The following is a 27,035-nucleotide window of genomic DNA, read 5'->3' on the forward strand; positions in this document are numbered from 1 at the left end:
AGAGGGACTTTGATGTTATTTTTGCAGTGTTAAGCCAGCTTATGGCTATGGTGTAGCCCGTGCCTGTAGGTGAGGGCTGGCAATTCCCTTTTTCTTTTATTGTCTGATGCTGTTGGACTTGTGGGTGATAGAAAGGCTCAGACAACATAACTGCGTTTACCACCTGGATCTGCACTGTCAGCAGACACACTCCGCAGCGGTGTGTTGTCTGTGTGTGTGTGTGTGTGTGTGTGTGTGTGTGTGTGTGTGTGTGCGTTCGTGCCTTTGTTTGTGTCTGACCTGGGGATGTTTTAGGGGTGGCTGTGTCGTGTGGACGATGGATTTGTAGTGACATCAGGATCGTACCTCGCGGTGCAACGAGTTCTCCAGGTTAGCACAGCGAGCGGCGGACAGCGACAGAGCAAAAGAGAGAGAGAGAGAGGAAGAGTGAGAGTGAGAGAGGGAGATAGATGGAGTGTGACACCTTTGGCTTGAATCAAGCTTTCGGGATGTGTTGAGGACACACATGTAGCAGCAGCAGGCAAAAGCTGATTTGAAAGACGGGAATGTCAAGTCTGCGATGTGCATTCTGCTCAAGACATAGAATACAGTTAGATAATGAAGGAGTGATAAGAGTTGGAGGAATGGAGGAGGAAAGGGCCAAAAGCTTCCCATTCCTCATTTTCTCTCTGCTCTTTCCATTTTCCTCCTGTATTTCCCTGCACACACACACACACACACACACACACACACACACACACACACACACACACACACACACACACACCGTTGAGTTTCCACAATGCCTGTTAAATTGGAGGCTTAATTTGAACCTGCAGGCTTTCTCCACAGGTCACATGCAGTGAATTTCTCCACAAAGGCCAAACTTTGGATTTTATTAATGAAACACACACACACACACACACACACACACACACACACACACACACACACACACACACACACACACACACACACACACACACACATGCTCCTGGCAGGATCAGGGAGGCCTAATCAAGCTGAAATCTCCCGAAGTTGCAATTAGGTTTGGAGAGTCACAGTCCAAAGTCCAGCTACAAAAAAACTCTTCAATTAAGTCACAAGGATACACAGACGTCCTCTGACAAATCATCACGCTATTGTGTTCCATCCGTTCCACATTCATCTTCTGCAGTGTGATTAATTAGCCACAACTCATTTACTGTGCCACTGTAGAATTAAGGACACCTGCAACCTTACATGACTCACAATCTTTCGAGTATTCAAATTATCCAAGGCTTTGGCCTTAGAAACATTTCTAGGTTATGTATGTGCAAGTGTTTGTCTGAGCTGGAATAAGGTGTCGTCACCTGCGACCTTGCAAAGAATAAGTGGGCGTGCAGAGACGAGTTAAGACACTGGTGCATAAGCATATTAACGAGACTAAGAATCTACAGCTAATTTTTCAAATTGTAAGTCCACTATAAGTGCTTGTTTTTTGCCAGAGACATGCTCAGACTGTTATTCTGTTCTATTATGGAAAGGATTTCTACCAAGATAGACCTTTTTTGTTCAGCCAGAAACAGCTGCTATCACCTCGCCAAAGCCACCAAACTCCATTTACAGAAACAGTCATTTTATCAAGAGAGCGCACACTTCAAAGTCAACAGAAACAAAATGAAACTTTCCACCGTTTCAAAGTTCACCAACTCTGAGTTAGTCAAAATAAACCTTTAATTGGCCTAGTTAGATGAGAAAATGTCAGGAGGAGAGCAAAAGGGAAGGAAGCAGTGGGGGGAAAATAGTGTGAAAAGTCAATGATCACTCATTCATTCAGACCTACTGAATGTGTTCAGTCCTAACAATAAGCTTTCTCTCTCTCTGTCTCTTTTGCTCTGTCGCTGTCCGCCGCTCGCTGTGCTTACCTGGAGTATGTTTTGAGAAACTTGCAGGCCTACATATTTCTAAATATATTTCAAGCTGTTCTAAATGTTTAGAAAATGTCCCCACTTTATTATCAGGAAATACGAAATTGTTGGACGGGCATTCGCAGGAGTTCAAATATACTGTGCCAGTTTGTCCTGGCGTGTTGGAGTACAGGCGTGTAGGATACTCTGTGACTGTGTAGCCTACGGATGCGGCACGTTGTGTTGATTGTTTACACCTAACTAAGATCTTAACACAATGCCAACCAGATTACCTCCAGATCTGATCACATTCCAGTCACGACCTTGCGTTAACGTGTTTTTCCTTTTCCAGACAATGTGTCTGGATACAGATAACATTTTAATAACAGGTGTAAATGGGATTTCTTCCCTCTCCTTCATCCTTGTGCCATTCACTTTTGCTCTTTACCTCGCTTCTATGCACTCGTCTCCTTACCTTTCATCTTTGCTTTCTATCATCTCTGTCCTTTCGGCTCCTCTTTGCTGCCCCTTGACAATATCAGACAATATCTTCCATTCTCTTTTGATACTGCGACTTTGAACAGCACAGCAAGCTACTGCGAGTATCCTGACGACCTTAGGCATGGTCCCTCTCCACAGGAGACTGCGATTGTCATCTCTCTAAATTCTCAGGATGAATGAATGAGATCCCTATCTATTGTTCCCAATCCATAGTCATACAAGGCTAGTTAACGTCTCATGAGGGAGGGGACACTTACAGAAACATACACAAACAAGCTTGTAGGGAATCACAGATTTCACCGCTAATTGGTGTGGAAGCCTTTTCTCATATTTAGTCACAAAATTACAACAAGACACAGTATAGCACTGGAAACATTTTAGGGTGCTTTCATATCTCATATCATTCAGCTCAGTACATTTGGTTTGGACCAGAGCAAAAAGTCTTGGTCACTTCATGTTCAACTAACTCATTGATTGGACAGTTTTGGCAACTAACTAACAAAAGTACATAATGTAATGGAGGGATATTACTGTAAGATCTCTACAGCACATATTTTAGTGGACTCGAGGTGCCACAGCAGTTTAGTTTTTGGCGTCATGTCAAAATAACACTTTCCAAACACTCTGTGCTGTTGTTGCTCCGTTTGCCTCAGACCATAAACGCACCTCGAGTCTGCTTTCAAAGCGTCGGTCTGGATGTTTGGTCCACACCAGAGATCAATGAACAGCTTTCACACCAGCCCAAACAAACCACACTAAACTGGCAAGTGCACCAGTTTGATTTAACTGAACCAAACTGGGAAAGCGTGCAAGCACCCCAAACATGGTTCATACCGTTGTGGCGCAGACACAGATTAAAACTATTCTCAATGTTTAAAACTGCCAATTCAGTTGTTCAGGATAAGAATGAAAGTAGCGCCGCTATGGTATATCTTCTGATAGCAAAATTGTTTCATGTTAATTGCCGCAGTAACTGATGTAGAGAGTACAGGCATCCAATTTTCCAAATGGCGGATATCTCAGGGAATGAAAACTCCTTGAATATTAATGTATTTCCACTACATTTTTCTCCTCCACCGTTGGGAGATCAACCAGAGCTCATATGCCCGTGAGATGTCTGTCCGGCTTTAGCTAAGATGCATACAAACACACACGCCCACGTGCACACGCACACAAATACAGACTGGAGATATAGAGGGGAAGCTGATCAGCAGCGTGGAGCGGCGAGGGCATTCCAATGGGACTAATTAAAGGGATGGAACAGACTGCAAAACTCATCTGAGACCTCCACTCCTTCTCCAACTCTATCTCTTTCTCCTCTCGCTCTTCCTTTCTATTTTGCTCCTCTGTGTTTGGTTAATGAAAGCTACATCATCCAGGGTTAGATGATCCAATGCTGCTTTCTTCCCACTATTCAAACCGGCAGATATGGTCTGGGGAGTTTAGGAATTTCTATCAGACATCTGCAGTACCTGAACGGGCTGCTGGAAACATTTTCTCAGCGCATGCATGGGATCAATATGCAGATGTAAAGAAGTGTAAGTGCAATTATTTTAATCACTCAGCACACAATCAGAAAATTCACAAACCCCTTGACTTAAACCATGCTATGGATACAAGCAGCTGCTGTTTGTGGGCATGTATAAGTGAGTTTGTTCGTGTGTGTGTGTGTGTGTGTGTGCGCACATGAGTCATGATCGGCTGCTGAGTTTAGAGCAGTTTAGAGGCTATTGATCAGAGCCCTGTGTTCCTGAGCAGTCAGACACACGCACACACACATGCACACACACTTCCCCCGCCTCCTTTCTCTCGCTCCCTCTCTCTCTCTTTTCGTGCTTCGTTCTGAATCCATTTCTATATTACACACCCACTCATTCTGCGGCAGACAGACCAAACAACCAGCCAAAATGAAGTGGCACTGCATCATCACAAACACTGCTGTGTGTCTAAATGAGCTGGAGAGGAAGCGGGCAGCGTCTCTGCTTTGTTTCCTAATTATTTACTACAAGCAGAGCATAGGTGTGGACAGGAGGAAGGGAGTAAGCGGAGGAGGGAGGGAGGTTGACTAAAGGAGACACAAAGAGATGAATGGGAGAAAAGACGAAAAGCGACAATAAATCGTATATGCGTATGATTGTGTCCGTGTGTGTGTGTGTGTGTGTGTGGGTGTGTGGGTGTGTGTGCACACGTGTGCATGAAGCCCTCTAACCAGAGAAAGCCTTGGCTCAGCCTGTCTGGCTTTGCAGCTTCTCCCAGCTCTAGAAATGCCTGGCTGCATAGCCAGATGACTCACACACCCAACTCAGAACTCAAGCCAGGGCTTAACACACACACACACACACACACACACACACACACACACCTCCTCATGGCAAAGAGCTCACACACATGCCCAAATATGTGTGCAGAAATAAACACATCAGCACAGGTGTGAGTGTGTGTGTGTGTGTGTGTGTGTGTGTGTGTGTGTGTGTGTGTGTGTGTACTGTATAATCTCATCTGCACTGAGTTAATCTGCACAGACTCTCACACAAACCTGGAAAGTTTGGTTTGTTTTACTTACATCATCACACATCTACTCAAAAGTATTTCACAAGATTCTTTTATTTTTTCTGCTCTACACGTTTGCTGGTTTACTAGAAAAGTAAATCAACTTCCATGAAAAGTATTAAAAGAGTGATATAACACTAAATCCACTGTTTGAGTTTGTAAATTATAGATATAGATATACAGATATGACATGACTATGGTCCCAGGCAACAGTGCTCTTTGTAATGATAGTTCTTTGCCTTTGTCCAGAAAAAAAGACTCATGCTGCACCAAAAAAGACCAAAAAAAGACGAACCAAAGGACAATGCAACATGGTGTTCACTCCAATCTGAGTAAAAGCTCCCCTGCCACGAAATATGAAGACAAGAATCAACTCTTGGAGTTGTGGAGAGTTTGGAGTTGCAAAGACATCCAAAAGTGTGCAAACAAGAGCAGTAGTACTGAGCTGAGTTTAAGTGTTTTTATATCAACGTGGTGCGTTCAAGGCAAAATGGGTTGAAGTTTCTCTTCAGTCTTCTCTAAGTCTTAGACGTGCTTTTGTTTTGCTTGCCTCCTGCAGGTATTTACTCACACACTGACACACGTATACAGGCCTACTTAGAAAACACAGTGTCCCCGGTGGAGAAAGAGAGTTTGTTTGTCTGTTGTAGAAGTTTCCTTGCTGCTCAGTGCTCAGAATATGAAGTACTTTAATCATATGCATCCCTGATCACCACTTCAATGTAAACACCTGTTAGCATTTGGGCAGACAGACAGAGACACACACACACACACACACACACACACACACACACACACACACACACACACACACGAGATATTGTGTGTTTTGCAGTGTTTATTCATTGTTGTGTGCATCCTTCCCAGAGTAACATCATAAAAAAATAAATACTATTATTAAAAATATATTGCTGATAAACAAAACACAGTTCTTGGTTGTTTTTTTTTTGTTTTCTATTGGACTATTTTTATTTGTTACTTTTGTTTTTATTAGAGAGTTTCCATTATTGTTTTTTCAGAAGGTTTATTGCCTTGTTTGTGAGTTGTGACATTTGTCCGACCTGAGTAGGCTGTAAAAGCTCTGAACTGCTTTAGTTTGGATTACAAGGCTCTTCACTCAGCAGCAACAGATGCCATCTATTTGCAACCATCCAAATTTATAAACACATACACAGGACTGAATCAGCGGACGGCGACGTGTAGGTTGTATTCACAGAACTTGGCTCGTCACTGTTTTTTTACATAGTTCTCCTGTTGGCTGCCAAGATAAGAACAAAGCAGAGGGAGACTTTCCAAATCTACAAGTTGTGATAGTCTCCGAACATCTGTCTTTCATCCCTTTGTTTCTCTCTCCTCGTCTCTCCCCCTCTTCTATGTCACTCATCATCTCCCTTTCTGTTTGAGTGTTTTTGCAGTCAACAATAATTTTCCCTGTGTAAATATTGTTTTCTTTGGCAAGACAAAGAGCTCCTGTAGGTTGTCAGGAGTCGGTTGTGTCTATGTGCTTTACATTTATCTTGGAAAGTTTGTTTTAACAGGGCTAAGGGTCAACAGCCATGCTAGCAGCTCTGTGAGGCTGCTGGCTGAATGCTAATACACTCACAATGCTCATGCTAACATGCTGATGTCAAGCATATATAACGTTTGACATGTTGACCATATAGGTTTGGCATGAACTGATGGGAATTTCATTAGTTTTGCAGGTATTAGGCCATAAAAAAGGAGCAATCTGTTGCTAGAATGGTTAAAGAGGCAGGAAGGGGGCAGATATTTGCTTTTACAACAGCTGAAAGAAGAATTTAAAGTATATTCTATTCATTTGTTTGTGTGCATTTCCTAATGGTGTATATGTGCTTTTGTCTCTTTATGGCAGAATGCGGGAACGGGGTCCTTGCATTTGTGGAGTAGGTCTGTGGAGTCTACTGCTGTCCCTCTGTCTGGCCTCCCTCACACATGCACACAGGAGTCACACAGGTAGGTAAATGTATGTGTGTGTGTGTGTGTGTGTGTGTGTGTGTGTGTGTGTGTGTGGATGTTCATATCCCTGTCACATGGTCAGTGTCTGTGTAAGGAATTTACCGGATTGGATCTATCATGGATTACCACTGCAGGCAACCTCTGCAGCCAATTTCTTTTCACATGTTGTAAAGTTGGAGTGAATAGGCCGCGCGCTACCCGAGGGAATGCAGAGGTCGGACTCACAGTGAAATACAAGACCACAGAGGCTGGATGCCAAGAAGAACACACAAAAAAGTTCTTTAATAAAAGGAAGGGGAACACAAGTAATCCAACAAGAAAGGTCTGCTCAGTTCAGGGGCTTTCACGTCTTTGCAGTCCCATCAGTGGGGCGACTCTCCAAAATGCCTGTAGGTTACAGCACAGACAGCGAGCAGTGAGCCTTATGGATTAGAAATCCCTGGATGCGTGATACTCCTCCCATGTGGGCCAAGTGGCTGAGTCACCAGCATGATTGAGCCCTGAGGCCTCTTACTACTTTCCAGTTCATTTCTCATGTGCAGGTTAGGTATCTTCGCCTCTGTGGTTCACAATGATCAGCAGTGTGTGACATGGAAAAATTACCTTCCTCTAGGAAAAAAAGCTTTAATAGAGAGCACAGTGCACCTACTACTACTGCACCTCTGTACGAGTAAGAGCTTTTTTTATTCCTGAGGGCATGCTGTTCACTTACATACACTCTTGGGGTGGAAATATGAATATGAACACATCTGTGTATCTTTGTAAGCTTTCAGTGTTTAGATTTTGTTAAAAGGTGTCAGAGAGGTGAAACTCAGTGATCATTTTATTGATTGAAATAGTTTCATCCAATGTTATCCAGTACCTAGAAAAAATGCTAGCTTCATGAAACTTAACACTCAGCGTCCACTTTATTAGGTGCACTAGTACAGTCTAAAGCAAATCAATACAGTAGAATTACTCTGCTACTGAACAAAGTCTAGTTTTATGATCCCTATAATGTTCAACAAAAAGTTGACATTGTCATAGTTGTTCATTAAATCACATGTTTTAGCAGGTGATAGTTTGTGTAATAAAGTGGCTTTGGATTAGTTTTGCTGGTACTTGGCCATGAGTGAAATTATTAGATAGATTAGAGAGATGGAAGGTTAAGGGATCATAAAAGTGACTACAGTTCATCCTCTGGAGACCATGAATATCTGCACAAAATTTCATGGCAATCCATCAAATAGTTGTTGAGATGTTTCAGACCGACAGTCACAAAAAGTTCTTGAATGTATGAGACTGGCTTCCCAGAGGCAGGGGGTGGCTCTGGAGAGGGTCCTGTCACCCTATAGTCTGCTACATGGTCCTGGATGGTGGGAACCGGAGGTTGGTGTTTGAGGAATGGAGGCTGGATGGAAGGAGTGTGGTGGAGGAGAAGGTTGGTGAGGTTGAAGAGGGGCTTATTTATAGAGCTACGTAAATGAAGAGAAAGAGTTTGGATTGAATCTATTGTGGGATATGGTGCTTGCGGAGGTGTGATTATGTTATACTAAAATAATTAATAATAATGTTGACTACACAGACCCCAAACAGCACCTGTGGTCCTTCAAGTCGGCGCTTAAGTGGTGTCAAAAAGGATGCAGATCTGTGGCGTTCCAGGGGTTGCAAGACGTCACTTGAAGTTTGAAAGGTTGGTGTCGGTATCACGGACATGATCATTAAGACAGCAAAATTTATTTCAAGGCTGCTTCTCCAGATCAGGGATGTGACTAACATCTTAAAAAACATATCTGACCAAAATAAGTCATTGACGATGACAAAACCACCCGAGGATAAAACCAAGCAGTGATGGATAGTGGATTCTGTCTTGGGTTTGACTACATATGATAGGGTGTGATGGCTTGAAAATGTCGAGCACTGCCTTTGGCTTTCATGCCGTGATAAAGTGAGTGCAACAGCTGCCCTTCATCTGAACTGGTTGTCTTTGTTTGTCATTGTTGTTACTGCGTGTCTAACATCACTGATGCTGAAGATATTCACATATACTGAAGGTAATGTAATGTATGCCCAAACATCTGCCTTGTACGTTCCCTTCACTTGGCGGATGACTGAAAGGGAAAATGACTGACGAGTCTGAGTCTTAATTCTTTAAAAGGAACGCAGCTGTATAGTGCACCAGCCCTTTGGTCTGTGTCATAATTGAAAATTTCTCATAATGTTAACACTTCTTGGAAACTGTGGCTCTTTGTGTGAATTTAAGTGTCTGTTCAGTATTTGTGTGTGTGTGTGTCCTTGCTGGAAAGCGAGCTCCTCCATGGCATTGTGTGTGTGCTTGTGTTGTTGCTGTTTGCGTGTAAGGTTGACTCCCCTCTTCTCTGGATGCCAGCCATTCTTGACATGGCAAGGGCGAACATTTTCATAAATGGAAGGATGGTGAAAAGACATGGAAAAAGGACGTAGATGCTCTCTTATTGTCGAGCATCATTGGGCTTTCAGTGAAGTGCTGAGGTCTGCGCAATCCAACGGAAACACTAAAAACACAGTTTAGTGGTTGCGGCTTTGTGTTGCTGAACACTTTGTCATGGTTATTTTATCATACTATCTCCTGAAAAAAGGGCAGTAATGGTGGTGTTAGTATTGCAGCTTGAAACAGTCGTTTGAGTGTGTGTGTGTGTGTGTGTGTGTGTGTGTGTGTGTGTGTGTGTGTGTGTGTGTGTGTGGGCATGTGTACTGTCTGTGTGCTCCCGTTAATGGGTGATTGATTGTGGAGTAAGTTGTAATCAGGGAGTTACACCGTTATCCAGTTGCAGGTTGTCTGAGTGGGGAAAAACAGACGAGTAATCAGATAATTACTGAATACAATCCCTTAGGTCACTTCAAGGTTGACGCTCTCACACATACGTTACACACACACATACACACACTGTCTCTTTCTCATGAGAACACACAGGCACACACGCATATATGCTTGCATGTATGAAAATTTGTTACCTCTGCATGATGGTTGCTGCGAGTGCATCCCCCTCTCCTCCTTTCATTCATAATACTTGACTCTATTTGTAGCAACACATCAAATTAATTGCTTTTAGTCAAAAAGTAATAATAGATGATAGTGGGCTGCATTAGCAAACTGCGACATAATAGTTTTATTAAATGTGCACCTGCTGCAGTTTATGGGACTGTCAGAACTGCAGGTGTCCAGTTATCTCAGGCCATCTTTGCAGCAAATTAACAGTTGAATCAATGACAGGAATAGACTGAAAACAGACACATTGGCCTGAGCTCGGTTTGTGTTTGTTGACCAGTTGTTATCTGTTGTTAAAGTAGGTGAAGCCATGGGAGTGGACAGAACAGTGTGCGGGGTTGATTTTCACTAACGCCAGCCAGCCAGCCCAAGAAACACAAACAGCAGGAACAAATGAATTAGCGCATGGACTTTTATGCTCAGCTTGTGCTGACACGGATAATTAAAGTGAACATCCACGCTCATCTTAGTAAAGCATCTGGTACTGGCAGTCCATAGCTGCATGAGATAACCTGTATTTTTTGATCCTGCAGGTGTGCAAGTCTTTTATTTTTGTTGCTTGATTGTGTTGCACACGCATTCCTAAAAAAACATGCTTCAATTATGTTTTAGCTTTAGTTCACATTTTGCAGGGAGGTAAATTAAAATCATGAATTGTTCCCAAGCTTGAAAAAAAAAAAACAATCAAGATTTTATTTTTAGGTCGAATTACCTGGCCCTAATGTGTATGTATGTGTAAGTATGTGTGCATCCGTGTTCTTGCCACCTGCTCAAGACGCATGAGCTGACAAGACACAAGCTGTGGAAACCTCAGGAGGAAAGTGGAAGGGGCAGGAAAGTGGCAAAGGAAGTCTCAGCATGCGTGTTTACGTGTGTGAGTGGATGTGTATGGCTGGCTTGTACTCACCTTTTATTCTCCAGATTTTTATCTCTCAGGCCAGAACAGAAAAAGATGCCTCTTTTTCCCATCCGTGCCTCTCCATCTGTTAAACCATCCATCCTCCTGTCTCTTTCTCTTATTCACATGCTTTATTATACACATCGCTACAGAAGTGAGTGAAAGTTACAAGCTTTATACTCAGACCACAGAGCTCTAATGCTCTTAGTGGACTACAGATCTCCTGCAATGAAGAGATCTTATTTGAAGACAAAGTCTAGGCCGTGGTTAAATGTCTCAGTGGCTTTGCCAATAGCCTTGGAGAAATGGCTTGGCTTGGATTTTGAAGTAAAGCGGAACAGTGATTATGCTGATCACTTCACCACACACTGTCAAGTCATTGATTCTCGGTCTATAGGCTGCAATCTCCATACATCGCCACTGATTAGAGGCTACTAAGAATTTAACTTACTCTGAAAGGCTTTCTGTCTGCTAGGAAGGGGAAACAGAGATGTAAGGACGAAGACGTATCGGGATGCTGAGACGCATGTGCTGAACCACTCACACACAAGCACATAGGGACATGTGCATTAAGTCAGGCATGCAGTAAATGCACACGGAAAGACACAGAAACACATGCGCACACACCTACATGCACGCACACTCAAAGAGGCTCTCTAATGTGATGTGCAGAGACAGGCTGTCTGCCCTCCTTAGACGCTGCTCCACAGTAAAGCTGCACTCCACGCTTGGTCTACAACACAGCTCCATATGGCCCGTGAAAAATTCAAGCTGAAAATTAGAAATGTGAAATTTTTCATGCTGACAAATATTTCAGCATTCCCGAACACTTTTGATTCGCTGGTCAAGAGACGGAGAGAGTGTGTTTATGTTATTTTATGTAGGAGAAAGAGAGAAAGAGAGGTGAAATCTATGAAGTCAACTAATTACTGGGAGAATAATAATAAGTGGTTTCATATTGCACCTCACGATTTCCTTTGAATGCAGTGTTTACTGTTAATGCAGGAAGTAGCGTGCCCTTTATGCAGTGAGGTGGAAAATAAGGGTGTAGAAATCAAGGTGGTGGATATGCACGTAAGCATGTCCCACTATGAGACTGCATTTCTGTAATTAATAACAAACTTATCAAAAGTAAACTGATATTGTTTCACAATACTGAACAAAGTGACAATCGTGAAAGCTTTGGTACAGGATGTAAAAAAAAATGTCAAAGATAAATGGTTGGTTTGCAGAATATTAGTGTTAGGGGTGAGATACAGCAGCGCCATTATTATAGTATGTTCTTTTGCTTTTGTGGTACCGAGCAGGAGGTGTTTCCTTCTTTTACTGCAGACAGTTTGAACTGTTCTGTTCTTTTGGGAAGTTCAGCTTTTTGCCAGTTCATGGCTGTGACATTTGAATGACGGCACACATGTCGCTCTGTGTGTGTGTGCGTGCATGTGCAAAGGCTCAGTGTCTGTGCATGTTGGCTCTGCACACTTCCATCTGAAACGCGTCCAGTCGACTCTGTGAAGCCCTTCATAAGGTCGTGAATATGGGGAATCATTGATTCCTGATTGAAAAAAAAAAAAAACAATATTAATTTACTCTTCATTAAGATTGAGGTTTTACTGCCTTGTGACAATATAAACTTCAGTGATGGCCAGACACACAATAAAGCAGTTCATATAAACAAACTGGACAGAAATTGCCTTCATTGAGAACTTGGGAACAGGTACATTTTCAGGTAATTCAAACACCTTTTTCGTCCAAACAGGTCACGGCATGCTTTAAAATTACCTTTGCCTTTAGCAAAATGTTTCACATTATGAAATTATAATTACATTTTGCCATACTGGTTTCCACTGAGGACATCATGATCTTTGTCCCTTTGCCTTAGAGCAACCAAGATACCTGTTAATTCTGACGTGTCCATTTGTTCATCATTATGGGTGTTACATAGCCCCTGGCTCTCTCCCTTCTTTTCTCCCTCGCTCCACTTCAATTGGTGTTGACAAATTCCAAGGAACGAAATTTACATATTATAACCTTCGCCAATCAGTGTGTCCTTGGTAACGCAAGTGTTGTTTTAACCATGATGTATTTAGTTATTAAGGTGCCAGGAGTGTATTTGATAACTGGCTCCAGGCACTCTGGCCTTTTGTAGTCTATCACAGGATAATCTTCTGCGTTTATTCCTACTCAGACATGATTCCATCGCATATTCAAGGGATGTGGAGATGAGAAATACATTTTCTAATGTCTGTCAAGTGGACGGCCTGTTTGCTGAAATATTGAACAAGAGGGTCACAAAGCAACCAAAATGGCTTTTCTACCAGGGGGGGAAGTGTGTTTATAACTGTTATTTTCCACCAAGTGCAGAAAATGAATATCTGTGAAAGTAGAAAGGTGATGCCAGACAGCGAGATGCACTCTGCTGGGAGGCAGAGTGATTCATGGCCTATGCCTGAAGAACCAGGTCGACAGATAAACAAAAGCGGACTGTGAGGGTGTGATTGGGTTACTAAGGACCAGCCATGTGCTTTGAATATATCTGACTATGTAAATGTGTCTTCTGCGTTTGCTATTCATGTGTGCGTGTCACTATTTTAGGGCAGTGGTTCTCGATGATACAGAGGTGAAAGTCTATGAATGTGAGAATGTCACATGTAATGTGAAATTTCTCATTGTGGAGAGGAAAGACAATGATCAACAGCATCAGAAGTTTAGTAAGTATAATGTTTTTAGGGATGCACAGCAGTATCAGCACACCATTGGCATGGCCGATAAAGGTTTGAAAATGAACATTTCTGCCGATAAGATCACACTTTAATTCTGCGCATGTGACGCGAGTATGTCTGTGGTGAAGAGGTCTGTCTGAAGTGTCCAGAGCAAAGTTGCTATCTGCAGTGATTGCTCAGCGTCACTCATGAGAGGACGAGCAAAATAATATGTAAATTCCACTACAAGAGACTTGATGCCCTCTGCAGTTAGGTAGGAAAAGAAATCTGTGCATATATCGACAGCGGCATTGGCGACTGGCCAAAATGAGTTTGACAATATCAGCATATCGGATATTGGCAAAAATCAAATAACATGCCTGCCTAATTGTACGGCTGAGGCTGAAGGGACACTCATTAGTTTTGCAGGTTTGGTCATTAAACCAAAGTATTTTGAACTGATGATGGCAGAGTAAGAAAAGTGACAGGATCAACAAAGTTAGAAGAATTCATCATCTGGGAATCTGAATCTTAATTCATGTTGAGATATTTCACAGGTTAAGTGGAAACTTCTCTGGTTGGCTGGAACAAAAGTCAAGGGATCAATTTATTACAATTCATCCTGAGGGGAACATGAATGCCTGAACCAGACTTCACTTCAATCCATTTAATAGTTGTTGAGACATTTTATTATAGAACGAAAATGTCAAACTAATGGTGGCACTAGAGGAAAAGTCAAGGAATCACTTAAGCTGAGATATTTCAGTCTGGTCTACAGTGCTTCCGACCATCGGACCACGAGGCTGACAGACAGACATTGCCGTCCCAAGAGTCAAGCGAATAGCAATGCTCCTATGGAAAAAAGTGAAACACACTGCGATCCACAGTAACCTAAAGACGTCCTTGTGCACTGCTCTATCAAAGTCCTGAGAGACAGGTATTTCTGTAAAGCTACCAATAGGTCAAATGGTACAGAAAAAGATCCCACTCAGAAACATGCCACTCCAACATTTTATTGACAAACACCACAACAGAGAGCCTGAGAGAAGATCCTGAGGACAATGCAGAGGAAGGGATTCATGCCGCACACCCACACACAAAGTTTAACCCTCAGAGTTAACAATAAGAGCATTAACAGTGCGCGTCGGGCTGCTGTGGCCACCGCCTGCCTATGTGTCTGCACTAATTGGTGTAAATGGAAAGATTCCTGTGGCTGCACGGTGAGATTACCTCATCGGGGCCCTCTCATTGCATTCATTAGTGCTAATCGTTACCTGTTAGCTCACCAGCCAACCCCGCATAGACCCAGCCTGATACATCTGTAGGGTTTCTTAAGCAAAACTAAAGCCTGTATTGACTCGGCCTTTGGTTAAGCCACTATGTGGGACTGGGACGGTAACGACAGCCCTGTGGATTAGCATTCTGGCAAGAGAACTGCAGGGAGACGTGTTTAAAACAGTAATGACTAATTAGCCCTGATTGCAGTTTTTACAAGTCATAAAGAAATTCGCTTTCCATTAAACCCGTGTATCTTTTGGTCTTTGAGTTTTCAAGTCTCCCTCCCTCTCCTTCGCTGCTCCAGCACCACTCTATTCCTGTCTTTTGCCCTCTGTTTCATTTTCTCTCTTTCCTCCTCTTCCTAACTTTTACTTTATTTCACAGCTATTAAACCAGGAAATTTCAATCAGGTAGCACAGCGTGAATTTCTGCAGGGGCAGGAGAGAAAGAGTGAACTTTTATTTAATGCAGCCGTTCTTTCTTTTCTCCTCTCCACCTCCATCTCGTCTGTCTTTTCTTCCGCAGCTGAACTCAACCTTGGCTCTTTATAGTTTATGATTCAATTTCCAATTTGTCCTCCAGAAGTATTTGCCTGGTGGGCGGTGCAGCGGTTTTGTTCTTATGTGTTTGTACAATACTCGCCTTTGGTATTCATAGAAACACAGTATTACGGTTACATGCATTTGAATTTCCAATTTTGTATCTGCAATTCTGTTGGCTTTATTTTACATGAAAGTCACATTGAGATGGGTATCGCTCTTTCAAGTAAGCTCTTGGCAAGCGAGGAGAGATGCTCTGAAATATGTATAGCCAATACATACCATTTTCTTTTATTAGAGTCAAGGATGACCAGGGGAGCTTACTTTGGGACTTGAAGGTTGTTGGTTAATCACATCGCTCAGACAGAAAACCATACATTGAAGCAATAGTGCTCAATTGATCGAGGAATACGAGTGTCCTGAGCTGCAGGGTGAAAACTACCGTTGGTCTTAACCCCCACAGAAGAACATACAGATGAAAGGGATCATACCAAAAACTTTCTAATGAAAAGTGGAGTAAAATCTGTTTCATATCAAGAGGGTTATCAGCCAGGACATATTGTGGTCATTAGTTCTTCGTGGAGCTTTTGACTAATGTTTGCTTGTCTTGTATTGCTTGTCTTTTTATTATACTCCCTGCAGCCCGACAGAAACTGGATTATGAGGCCGATACTGTCCATACATGGGAGTGTAGAAAATCTGGTAATGATATGTCGGCCTAAAGCAATTTCTTTGACATAAACGGCAAACCTAAACAAACTATCTCAATCCCTGATGGACAAACCATGTAATGCAGTGAAAATTACCTCAAACCTAGTTTCAAACTGCCTGACATGAACACATATATCTGCACTCTGCATTGAGATACTGTTTAGTGTTTGTATAGTAGAGAATTACCATTGAGACACATGACTCCCAGAATGTTATTGTGTAATTTGCAAACAGTCAAGCTCTTAGCATATCAAAGCATTTTGCTTTGCCTCCTTGGGGTCCATTTGACCCCATTTCCCTCCCTTTTTGTTCCGCGCGTACACGGTTTCTGATTTACAGTTTCAGGGGATTCTACAAATGACCAGATGTTTGGCGGGGACACAAATGGCTAGATGTTACCTTTTGAACCATTTAGATATTTGAGACAGGATTTCAGGAGAGGCAGGAATCCATCCAAAGCTTTTGTCTCCTCAGCCATGTGTATATTTGTACCCAAGAATGATTTGGATGGATTAGTGCTATTTCATTGTGTATCATAACCCGACAACACTGTTACCAATAGCTTCTACGGTTACATGTTTACGGTTCCTAAGTGTTGCTTGGCTCCTGTTGGCTGGATCTAAAGTAGAATAGCCTCTTTCCAGAGTTTTCCCAGTAGAGCTGGCATGCTTGAAGCCATGTGAATAATGAATGGAACATACTTATCCTATATAGGAGCTTTGTATATGTGGAAAGGGAAAATGTACAGAGCCATACTGGATAAGTTCATGTTTCCTTTTTCCGAAAAAATCATTCTTTAGAAGCAGACCTTCAAACAAACAGCCACCAATGCAGGAGAAATTTGTAAAATAGAAAATATGAATCCTGCACAATCCAGGACTTGTTTGAACGTGTGCTAAAAACACAATAAAGCAGAACCAAAACCGAACACGTGGCGTAACGTAAACCTGGCACCGGTCGTGATTGCTTCAATAAAAACATGATTGGGGAAAATTTAGCAATTTGGTTAAGCATTGTGAACGCTCCCGGTGTGCCGTCTCAAATGTAGTACAATTTCAGCGGATTAGCGGTGTCTCTATTTTGGTCGTTGTAATGCTAATGTTGATATAGTAAACAGTGAGCATATGATTGTGCTTCTGTGTGCATGCCCTGTGGAGAGCAGCTTTAGTATTCCTTACAGCAGCTCCAGAGCCATGCACTGATGGATGGGGTGCTCTTTACTTTACTGATGTACTGTGATCAATGCTGATGCAAGGAAAGAGAGTGTGGGAGAGAGAGAGAGAGAGAGAGAGAGAGAGAGAGGGAGAGAGGTAATGTGCTGCCTCTGCAAATCTCTCTCTCTCTCTCATTCGCTTTCTCTGTCACCGTCTCCCTCGCTCTCCTGGTCTTTTTTTTTGCATTAATCCTCTCCTCTCTCGGCGAGTTTCCCACTCTGTTGATCCTGCCAGTATCTGCATATGCTGCACTCTCACCAACATCATCGCCTTAACAGATATGACACAGTGTTTCTTTACGCAGCATATGCTGCACCGGGCAACTTTCAGCAGATTACTAGATTATAGATTAAGTAGAGAAAGTTGAGCGTGTGAGAAATGTTTGTGTGTGTTTATGCCCTGCACTTTCCAGCACAGGAGTTTTAAGAGGACGCAAACATGTTTGTCTAACTGTCCAGCCTGGCCTCTCATGTTGCCTAAATGTGGTTAAGAGGCTTTTATTTTTAGTCTTTTGCTGTTGTGAGTTAAATAAAACAGCAGTAATGCAGCTTCACTAATCCTCTCACACAACTAATCCTAGCAGAACACCACTGTAAATACTCTGTGGGCTGTATTAAAGCACAAATCACTCAATCCCTCACTGAGTGTTTTATGCTTATTTTGGCTCAGATTAATAGAAATTCCTTTATTTTTCATCTACGGGAGAGATGTCCCGGAAATAACCGCGCTTCCTTGTGGTCTTTTGCTATTTTCTGTGTGGCCTTCTTGTGTGCACACACATACTTTTTTTGAGACGACCTTTATGTATTTCCCCTTTACACAGGTCGTGATTCCTTTCACACATTTCATTTAGCTCAATTTGTTTTTTCATTTGTGCTGCAATGTCGAGCACTTAAATTAACTCCTTCATCTCCTTTTCTGCTTGTTGTACATAATCCTCTCTCTGCCAACAAGTGTTCTCAGTCATTTTCCCGCTTGCCAAACAAATACTGTGAATTTCTCCTTGACTCAGAGGCATTTGGGCTCAAGTTGGGTCGTGTGTCAGCTGTGTATAGAATGGAATTACAAAGACATGTGAAGTGCAAGGTAGCCGAATTAAACAGGAACTGGCCTCTTGATAATTAAGAAAAAATATTTGAATCCACAAATTTCTCCACTGGAATTTAAATTACAGATACCATTTCAAATTGTTGCAGAAATCACCTCCTTTGACAAAACCTGCAAAGGTTTTGCTCACAAATGACCAAAAACTCTCACAACAGTGACAGTGAACAGGAGCATGGATAAACAAACAGTTGCTTGCATACACACACATCAATATGTACACATTGCGGCACACCGCGTTCCGTAGATCTCCTGAGGCAATGTTCACAGATTGTACCTCACTGAAAAAAATTACAGATTCTGTTGTTAAGAAACTGTGAAATGTGAAACAAATAAATGAGTGTTTTTGTGTTTCAGCTTTTGTATTCTTCTCAAAATGAAACTCTGCCACTGAGTTCTTTAATATCTCCCCTGGTGAGTCTGAAGTGAATTATACAAACTGCCTGAAGCAAGTACAGAATATTGGCTGTGCTGCAACAACTTTGGTGTGATTTCCTTTAACAAAAAAAACAAAACGCTTCCGTCTTCCAACGTTGTGAGGCTGTGAGAGCCAAAGGGATATGCAAAAAGGAAAAGCACTTAGGTCACGTCCTGCCTCTTTTCAAGGCTGTGCGCTCCCACACAAGTGTTTTCAGTGGGCTAACAACAGTTCAGAAAGTTGTAGATGATACAGCATTTTACGGTCATTAACTGCTGTTACTGTCCTTGTAGCCAATCAGCAACCCTCCTTCTCCGCTGCTTGGATTATTTCTCAGTGCTGTTAACTAAGAAAATAAAGAGTACCTCTTGAAGGAGAGGTTAGTCCCAGTCTCTCAAAGTGGCTGGTCAGCAGAGAGCCTTGTGATTTTGTATGTAAAAGCTCAATGAGATTGAACTCTGTGCAAAGTGAATGTGGTGGGTCAGTTCATGACCAGAAGCAAATCTGTGTCACTGAAATGAACATCGAGCGAAATCTGGTCTGGCCGCACCTTGAGAAGAGGTTTATTTAAACAAAATAGGAGAAAATGTCTGCACATGGACAGTAACGACAATATAACCACTGTGGACCGAATAAAGCAACTTGTGTCATTGTAATCAGGCCAGCTCAAAAAATATACAGTATGCTGTTGAATGTAAAAAAAAAAAAAGAAAAAAAGAAGGGTTTCAGATAATTTTGCAGTAAGCAGAACACAGATACACAACTGAGCAGACAGCATATGCTTCTCTGGAATCACTGTTTTCAGTGTGATTTTCAAAGTTGCAGCAGACAGACTTAGAGCTTAAGTTTTATCCCACTGCGTACTAATAGCCCAGTTATGGAGGTTTTTCAGTTTCCTTCCCACAGAGTCCTAACAGACCAATCATCTGACCAACACAAACTCTCCTCTTCTCTCACACCATTTACAGTCAGAGCAGGCTGTGCTTTTTTTCCTCTCGTCTCCCTCTTTTCTCGTTCCTCCTCTCTGCCTTCATCTCCCCTCTCCCTCTCTCCTCATCTTTCCACCTCTGGCTCTGCTGCCAGCCAGCCAGCCTCAGACACACCAGGGCTTCCCTTCTATTTGGTAGTGAGGGATGGGATGAGAGACAGAGAGAGGCAAGAAAGGAGGGGATTGGAAGGATGTAATGATCTGTCCTGATGAATGCAGTTAGAGAGAAAGTGCTGACACAATGGAAGAGAGGCTTTAAGAGGAGATGGGCTCGACGCACCAGTCGCAGACCTCATCAGATCGGTCATCAGTGTTCAATGGCCAATGACAGTGTTTGAAGCATCTTTGTCAAATAAAGTGAGTAATTATGTTTGTGTTTAATAATGTTTATCTTAAATTAGCTGTATTAATGCCAGTGTCATCCACGACGCTCAATCTGTACAAGACTGTGTTAACATTAGGGACACAAATGAGCAGGGATCTCATTACACAACGCTACTGTTTATCAGTCCTTAAAGGGGAATTTCACCGCTGGAATCATGATCGTGTCATAAAACTGGTCTGTCTATGCAGTAGAAAGGCACAAATGTCTTTGAAATGTGTGCTCCGGAGAAAACAGAGAAAAAAGACCCTTTTGTTCAAAGGTAGAAAACCTAAAACAACCAGAATGCACTGCTGTCATTGCCTTCCAAGGCCAGCGTGAGGCAGCTCCTACTGGATCGGCTTGACCAGAACTTCCACACCAGATGACACCAGCATCATCACCTGCCCTTCAAAGGGAGTAATCCAATTCCAAAGCCAGAGAGACTTCTGGGTGTGATGCTGGAAAGTGCAATAATGTGCAGTAACTGTTAATAATCTTGCTAATTCATATTAAAATATCCTCACTGACAAATTTCCAGTCTGCTTTTTAAACTGCCAATTTCCTTCAAGGTTATTACAAAAGACGGATAGACACAACAGAGCTCTCTTTTTTGCAAACAGTAGCAGGGATAGATTACGATATGAAGTGCTTTTGGGATGTTAACTCCTGCGTTTGGATTACTATTTTTTTATGGCTGCAATAATTATACTGTCATAAAACAAACATCTGCTGTCTTGCGAGAAAGTGTGTAAGTGTGGAAAGTTTTTCCACTGTAAAAAAAGATGGATTTCTTAGCGTGATACAGTACTCTGGTGTAATAGCACTCAGGCTATTATAACAAATTATGCACTAATGATGCAGGTGCAGAATGGATCTATGCCAACAAAAGCTGTGCACAAAGAGAATCTATAGCAAGAAGCACAAACCTAATATTTGCTGTTGTTTTCATAACTCAATAGCATGTCCTCACTATGAATGTGATGAGGGACAGAGAGTAGAAAAGAGCTGTCAGACACTTTGCCTCCATATGTTTGTCTTTTATTCAGATGATGTTTCGGCCTTTCCTGAAGATTCACAGACACAGAGCAAGCTACAATCAACACATATTTAAAGTTTTATTCACAAAAGTTTTAAAAAATATGCATGAGCAGCCTCCCTTTGCACACTACAATGATTCTGTGAGCTGAATACTGTTATGATCTCGCTCCTAGAAAAAATAATGGAAAAAATGTGTAAACAAATGTGTTAAATCGGCTCAAAGTCACAGCTCATCTCCTTTATCTGTTATTTTGTATGAATCCGTGGTACTGTCAGGTGTCAGGTGATGACTCTGGTGAGACGATGCTCTAATGGCTTGCATTACACAGGCCGGCAAAACCAGACAATTGTCTCCCGAGTCTCTCATCCTGCAAGATCCACTCCAAGAAATGGTGATAGGCTGTCAGGCAATATTGTCTGCAAAAACACAATACTCACAAGGCAAGCTTATTTTCACTATATATATATGTTTCACACCAAAGGAACCTCGGAAGGATTTACATAATGTATAAAAATGCGAACATTAGATGGATGTAGTGTATCCAGCAGATATAATATCACAGCATGTCTCTGTTGAGGGGACATGCAGTCAGTGAACAATGTAAAAAATCCCTGGTGAATTAGAAAAACTGAAATAATAGATAATATCATGCTGCTTTTCCCAAGACATCATAACGCCCACGTTTCATAAATGACTAAACTATGTGTTTTGCAAGCATACAAGTATTTCAGATGACGAGTTACGCAAAGGTTACTGAGGTGTAACAATCAGCCACTCAGAGCTACTTACATTAGGAGCACCGCTGGATAACAAACCGTGACAGTGTGTGTGCTAAACTAGTCCTGAACAGGCCTCATAAAATGCTTTGTTACATGAGTTCCTACTATAACTTTGCTGTGTTCGTAACAAAATACTGTTGCTACTGCACTTCCTCAATGCTCAGACGTCGTTTCAGCCCGCCGGCCTTGGTTGTTTTCTCCAGTTTATTTTTGATAGCCTGAAATGTTTCCAGCACTCCCCTGTCCGTATGTGGCCCAAAGCTTTGTTGTAAAGTAACCAAGCTCGTGCCCCTTCCTCTGTAACATTAGATTCATTTAAGAGTCTCTCCTCTGTGAAATTTTCGGCAGTACAAAGACTCCACTTGTTTCCATCAGGGCATGTTTATTGCAGGTGCCACTGGTGGCTCTGCGCTGCTATCCTCATCGAGTGGCAGTGCTTGACTCCCAGCTGCGACAGCCTCTTCCTCCTCGATACGCTGTAAGTCCTCAGCACCGTATTCTGGCTCATGTAAGTAGTCCTGAATGTCCAGATTCGAGCATTTCGCTATTAAAAGAGAAACTGCACACTTCTTATGTGGATATCCAAAACAAGTGAGACAGGAAAGAAGATTTGTATTTGAGCAGGATCTAGAGCACACCCCCTGGATACCAAAGACTAGAAATCTAAGCTGAAATAGCCTGACAACCAATGACATCACTGCTTCATGAACAGATTTTAAGGCGGTGCCCCAGAGACAAAGAGAACAATGAAAAAACCTGTTGCTGTTTGTTCCTACTTCAGAGAGTGAGGACGGGTCAGCAGACGCGACCAAATGTAACGTTGATAAAACTTTGATACTTTACTTTGTCTGTGAACATTATTTTTGCCTGAATCACATCAAATAGATTTTCATCTGCGCTGGTGGTTGTTTAACAATGAACAACTCTCAGGATCCCACGCCACTTCATGACACGATCAAACTACGTCTTTCATTTTCATTGTTTTGACTGAGAGACCCCTCGTGGCTTACTTTAAAGTAGCATCAGTTTAGGACAAGTTTCAAACAGAAGAAAAGGACAAAATAATACTATATTAACTAAATTGTTATTAATTAATCAGTGATTAATTAAAACTGCATCCCCGGTTCAGGGAAAAAAAGTAGCAGCAACAGTATTTGTGCCTCTCTGAGACACTGGCTCCTTCTTTGATGGTGTTGTCACAGCTGGTTAGATGAAACCTGCAGCTCTTCACCTAAACGCTGAATCTTCTCCCATTTCTATCTTCCCTCCCCATACTGATTTGTAAAATCTTTATCTTCTGAGGAGTTAAGAGCCCGATCACACCTGAAAGTGGCACAGTGATGACCTTTCATGCATCTTCATGAAATAGGTTTTACTGGAAGCCTGGTGACCAAGTGGCCAACCAGTGGGGGGTGCACTGGCTATTGCTGGCAAAATGGACACAAAGAGCAAAGCTGCACTGGCTTTGCTTTTCATTCGACAGAGCGGTGTAATATAAAATTAGATGCTGGAACATACTTAATGTGATAGCTTCCTCTGAAATGGACTTGTACAGTCTAGCTCTATTCCATCAAAGGTAAAATAAATAAATAAATAAATAAATAAACTATGAAAATTTGCAATTGGTGCGAACTCTACGCCAAAGTAGCATGCAAATTTTTTTCACCTCAACAATTAATTCCAGTGATCGCAGCGATACGAATGAAAGTGTTGAGTTTGTGTTGGTCTGAAATGCCACAGTCATAAATACTGGTGACATGGAGCCCTGACGCTGATCAGGCTGTGCATACGACTAAGCCGTTACCAGTAAGAATTAAATCTGTTGTCAGGAGGCTGAGGCAGATCATTTTATTATTCATCAGTTATTATTATTCATCTGTAGGCCTGCGACCATATGTCGAGCGAAATTTGCCTGCATGTTGGTGGATTGCCACAAAATGACTTTGACTTCATCCTTTTACAGTCTGCACCAGCGTGTCATCATCTTTCATCCGGCGTGCCCACGCTTATAGACAAAGAAATCGCCACACTTTATGCATTGTGCCATTCATTAACCTCAGCATAAACATCATGCCTGTAATTTGTCTGCTAAAAACCATTATCATCATAAAAATAATGTCCAATTACAAAATGTGCAACTCCTTCATCTCTAACTTCAGTTCCAAAAAAGCACAAAAGCTAACATCAGACCTACGAGGATTGCTGACTGGTGCTGTGTGGTGTAACATATGGGACTGTCCAGTCTTTCACAGAGAGTAAACAGGGTTATAGCAAGCCATTTATCTAGATCTGTGAAATGACACCACTACAACAGAGTGACATAAACAACAACCATAACTCTCTCTCACACACACACGCACACACGCACTCGTGCACACACACACATGGCAACCTGTTCAAGTGAAATAGGAAGAGTTTGATGTTTACGAGTGTCCGCCCTTATTCCTTTGACAAGGAGAGAATTCAGACAGAATAAAATCATCATCAACATGGCTGCTGTGCTATAGATCTCTCCTCTCCACTCTGTTCCCTGACTGACAGAGGAGGAAAGTGGGGGAGGGGGGGTGTTTGGACCAAACACAATCATTGTGTTTCTGTCTCTATACTGGTCTGCCAGAATGACACAGAGAAGGAGACAGAGAGACAGAGAGGCAGAGAAACAGAGAGAGACACCAGTCAGAGAAATGAAAAGAGGCTGGCATGGCTCTGAGCCCCCCCACCCCCCACCCCCCCAACAATGCACAGGAGAAACCGCTGTAGGAGGGGAAAAACGATGCAAATACTCTCATGCACTGGATGGGTTTCGAACTTCAGAGAGAGTGGGAGGAGAAGGAGGGAGGGAAAGAGGGAGACAGAAATACAGATGAGTAAGGAGACCTGGACATTCCCCAAGGGCTTGTGAAAAGTCACCTCCAGTCAGCAGTTAACAATTAACGCAGGCTTTAAAACATGACGGCCTCATGCGCACACACACAGGCACACTCACACGCTGCCACAGGTTAATGGCTGAGTGGTAATGCTATGTTAATACATCTGTGCATATTAACAATTTATACCCAATCCACCGCCCTAATATCTCGCCTGAAGCACAAATTAGTACAAATTGTCTGCTGTGGGGTGGTAGAGATGGTGGTGGTGGTGGGGGGGCTACCAGTATGTCAGGACACGACACGTGTCACCAGGCCAGCCCTGTCGCAGGAGCTAATATCTTGTATGATGTAGCAGGAGGACTGTGGTGGTGGCATGGGGAGATAATTCCCTTCTCTGTGCTGCATTAAAACTGCATGGAGATCAGTGACGGAGAAACAGAGGCGTGGTTTTTGGGAAGCAGGAGAAAATGTGGCACAAGCTGTTCTCATATCAGTCAGGATGATTAGTACAGGGATGGGTGTGTGGGTAGGTGGTGGTGGTGGTGGTGGAGGGAGCTTGGTACAGATGGAGAGGTTCAGCAGGCGGGTCGTCACGTCCTCATTGACACAATTGTCAATCACCTTGTTAGAGTGAAAGACAACCAGTTGCACGACAGACATGAAGGGAGACATGAATGCAATCAGGAGGGGATGTTAGGAGTATTTGATAATGTTGATGCTGTTTCTGTTTTGCACATTTTCCGACAGAGACGATCCCCTGCGTGTGGACGTCCGCAGTATTTTGTTTTTCCTTTCAAATCTAAATTCCGATGAGCCTGATCCCACTGTTTCTTCCTCTCTCTCTAACTCTTTATGTTTGTCACATCGTGAGCAGGAGCTGCCGCTGTGAGCGAACACTTTCCAAATTGTGGTCACTCACTCGCTCAAGGATGCTAAGCTGAGGGGTGGTGTGTGACAGGACGGTGTGTGTGTGTGTGTGTGTGTGTGTGTGAACGTTGTGTAGAGCAGTCTTGACCCGCAGTCTGCGTCTGACGTGCTATTTTTCCAAGTTTTGCTGCTGATGTTTTGGCTTTCTTTGTTGTCCGATAACAACACATGTTAAATGTGCGTTGTTTTTTTCTTAGCGTGACCACCTAACCTCGACAAGCAGCTGTTATTTTAGCCATGAGAGATATTTTTTTTATAATAACAATGTATCAAATCACAATGTGAAAGGGGCCACTTGTAGCGATAAACGCGCTGCATTATCATCAGAATCTGCAGCTCCCCACGGCTCACTGTTTAGCTGTCAGACCCACAAATTTACTGTTTTGATTCACTCTCGCCACTCAAAGCATAATTTTCGGCTACAGTGGGCAGCTGTTTTCAGTGAAAAAGCTCCAAAGATCCACCGTACGCTCCCTGACCGACAAGCTGGTGAACATAGTGGAGCATTGAGCGGGTGAAGAGACAGAAATTTTCCTCAGAAGTTGGTTGAAACCAAAAACAGACCTGCAAGTGACTGTGCTGTTTGTGAAAGGAGGTGAGTACAGTGGTGCAAACAAACAAATAAATTAAAGACTAACTGAACTGAGCTCACTATTTTGAAGTTTCAGCTGTTGCAAGCCCATTGTTTGATGTTGTGTTTTCATGTTTATTTAATTGGAAAAAATTGCAACCAGCTGAATACCCCTCACCTCACCCTCCCTTAGGATGGCCACTGAAAATGAGAAAAATGCGAAAAGGGGCGCTCTAAGACCTGGGTCAGACTACATGATTTTAGCCCGATTTTGTCGTGATTTTGATAAATTACCAGCATTGTGGTCGATTGTTGTTTGGTTCGTCAGATCTGGGCAACTGTAGAAACATGGCGGCGTAACATGGCAGACTTTGTGGAAGAGGACCCTCTGCAGATATACAGAGCTCATTCTAAGGCAACAAAAACATGATTCTTATTCTCAGGTGATTGTACATGAACGAAAACATAATAATTAATATTATATTCCATTTCTGTTTGTTGTGCTGTGCTTGTGCTTGTTGTTGGGAACGACTCGTGCTTTGTGTTCTTATTTTGATCGTGTCAGTTTTTGGTCATTTGTGTGCGCTGTTCGCAGTCCTGTACTGAAATTAAGCCAGAACTTGCTTTCATACTTTCTGTCTTTGTCTGTCTTCATTCTGCCTTGCAGGCTCAGTGGAAAATAGACCTGCGTTAGTTTGCATCTAAATTTGTAGTTTCATTCTGTTCTTACAAA

General features: G+C 42.5%; 1 protein-coding gene across 1 annotated transcript in view; it reads left to right on the forward strand.

Annotated features, from left to right (window-relative positions):
- The window catches only part of LOC143326483 (chemokine-like protein TAFA-2), a 69,861-nt gene that overhangs the window by 27,544 nt on the left and 15,282 nt on the right, over positions 1 to 27,035 (forward strand). Inside the window, exon 2 of the mRNA XM_076740042.1 lies at positions 6,793 to 6,893. Coding sequence (XP_076596157.1) covers positions 6,794 to 6,893 — 100 coding nt within the window. The 5' untranslated portion in view covers position 6,793. The remainder of the gene's footprint in view (positions 1 to 6,792; positions 6,894 to 27,035) is intronic.

Source organism: Chaetodon auriga, chromosome 10, assembly GCF_051107435.1.
Source record: "Chaetodon auriga isolate fChaAug3 chromosome 10, fChaAug3.hap1, whole genome shotgun sequence".
NCBI lineage: Eukaryota > Metazoa > Chordata > Actinopteri > Chaetodontiformes > Chaetodontidae > Chaetodon > Chaetodon auriga.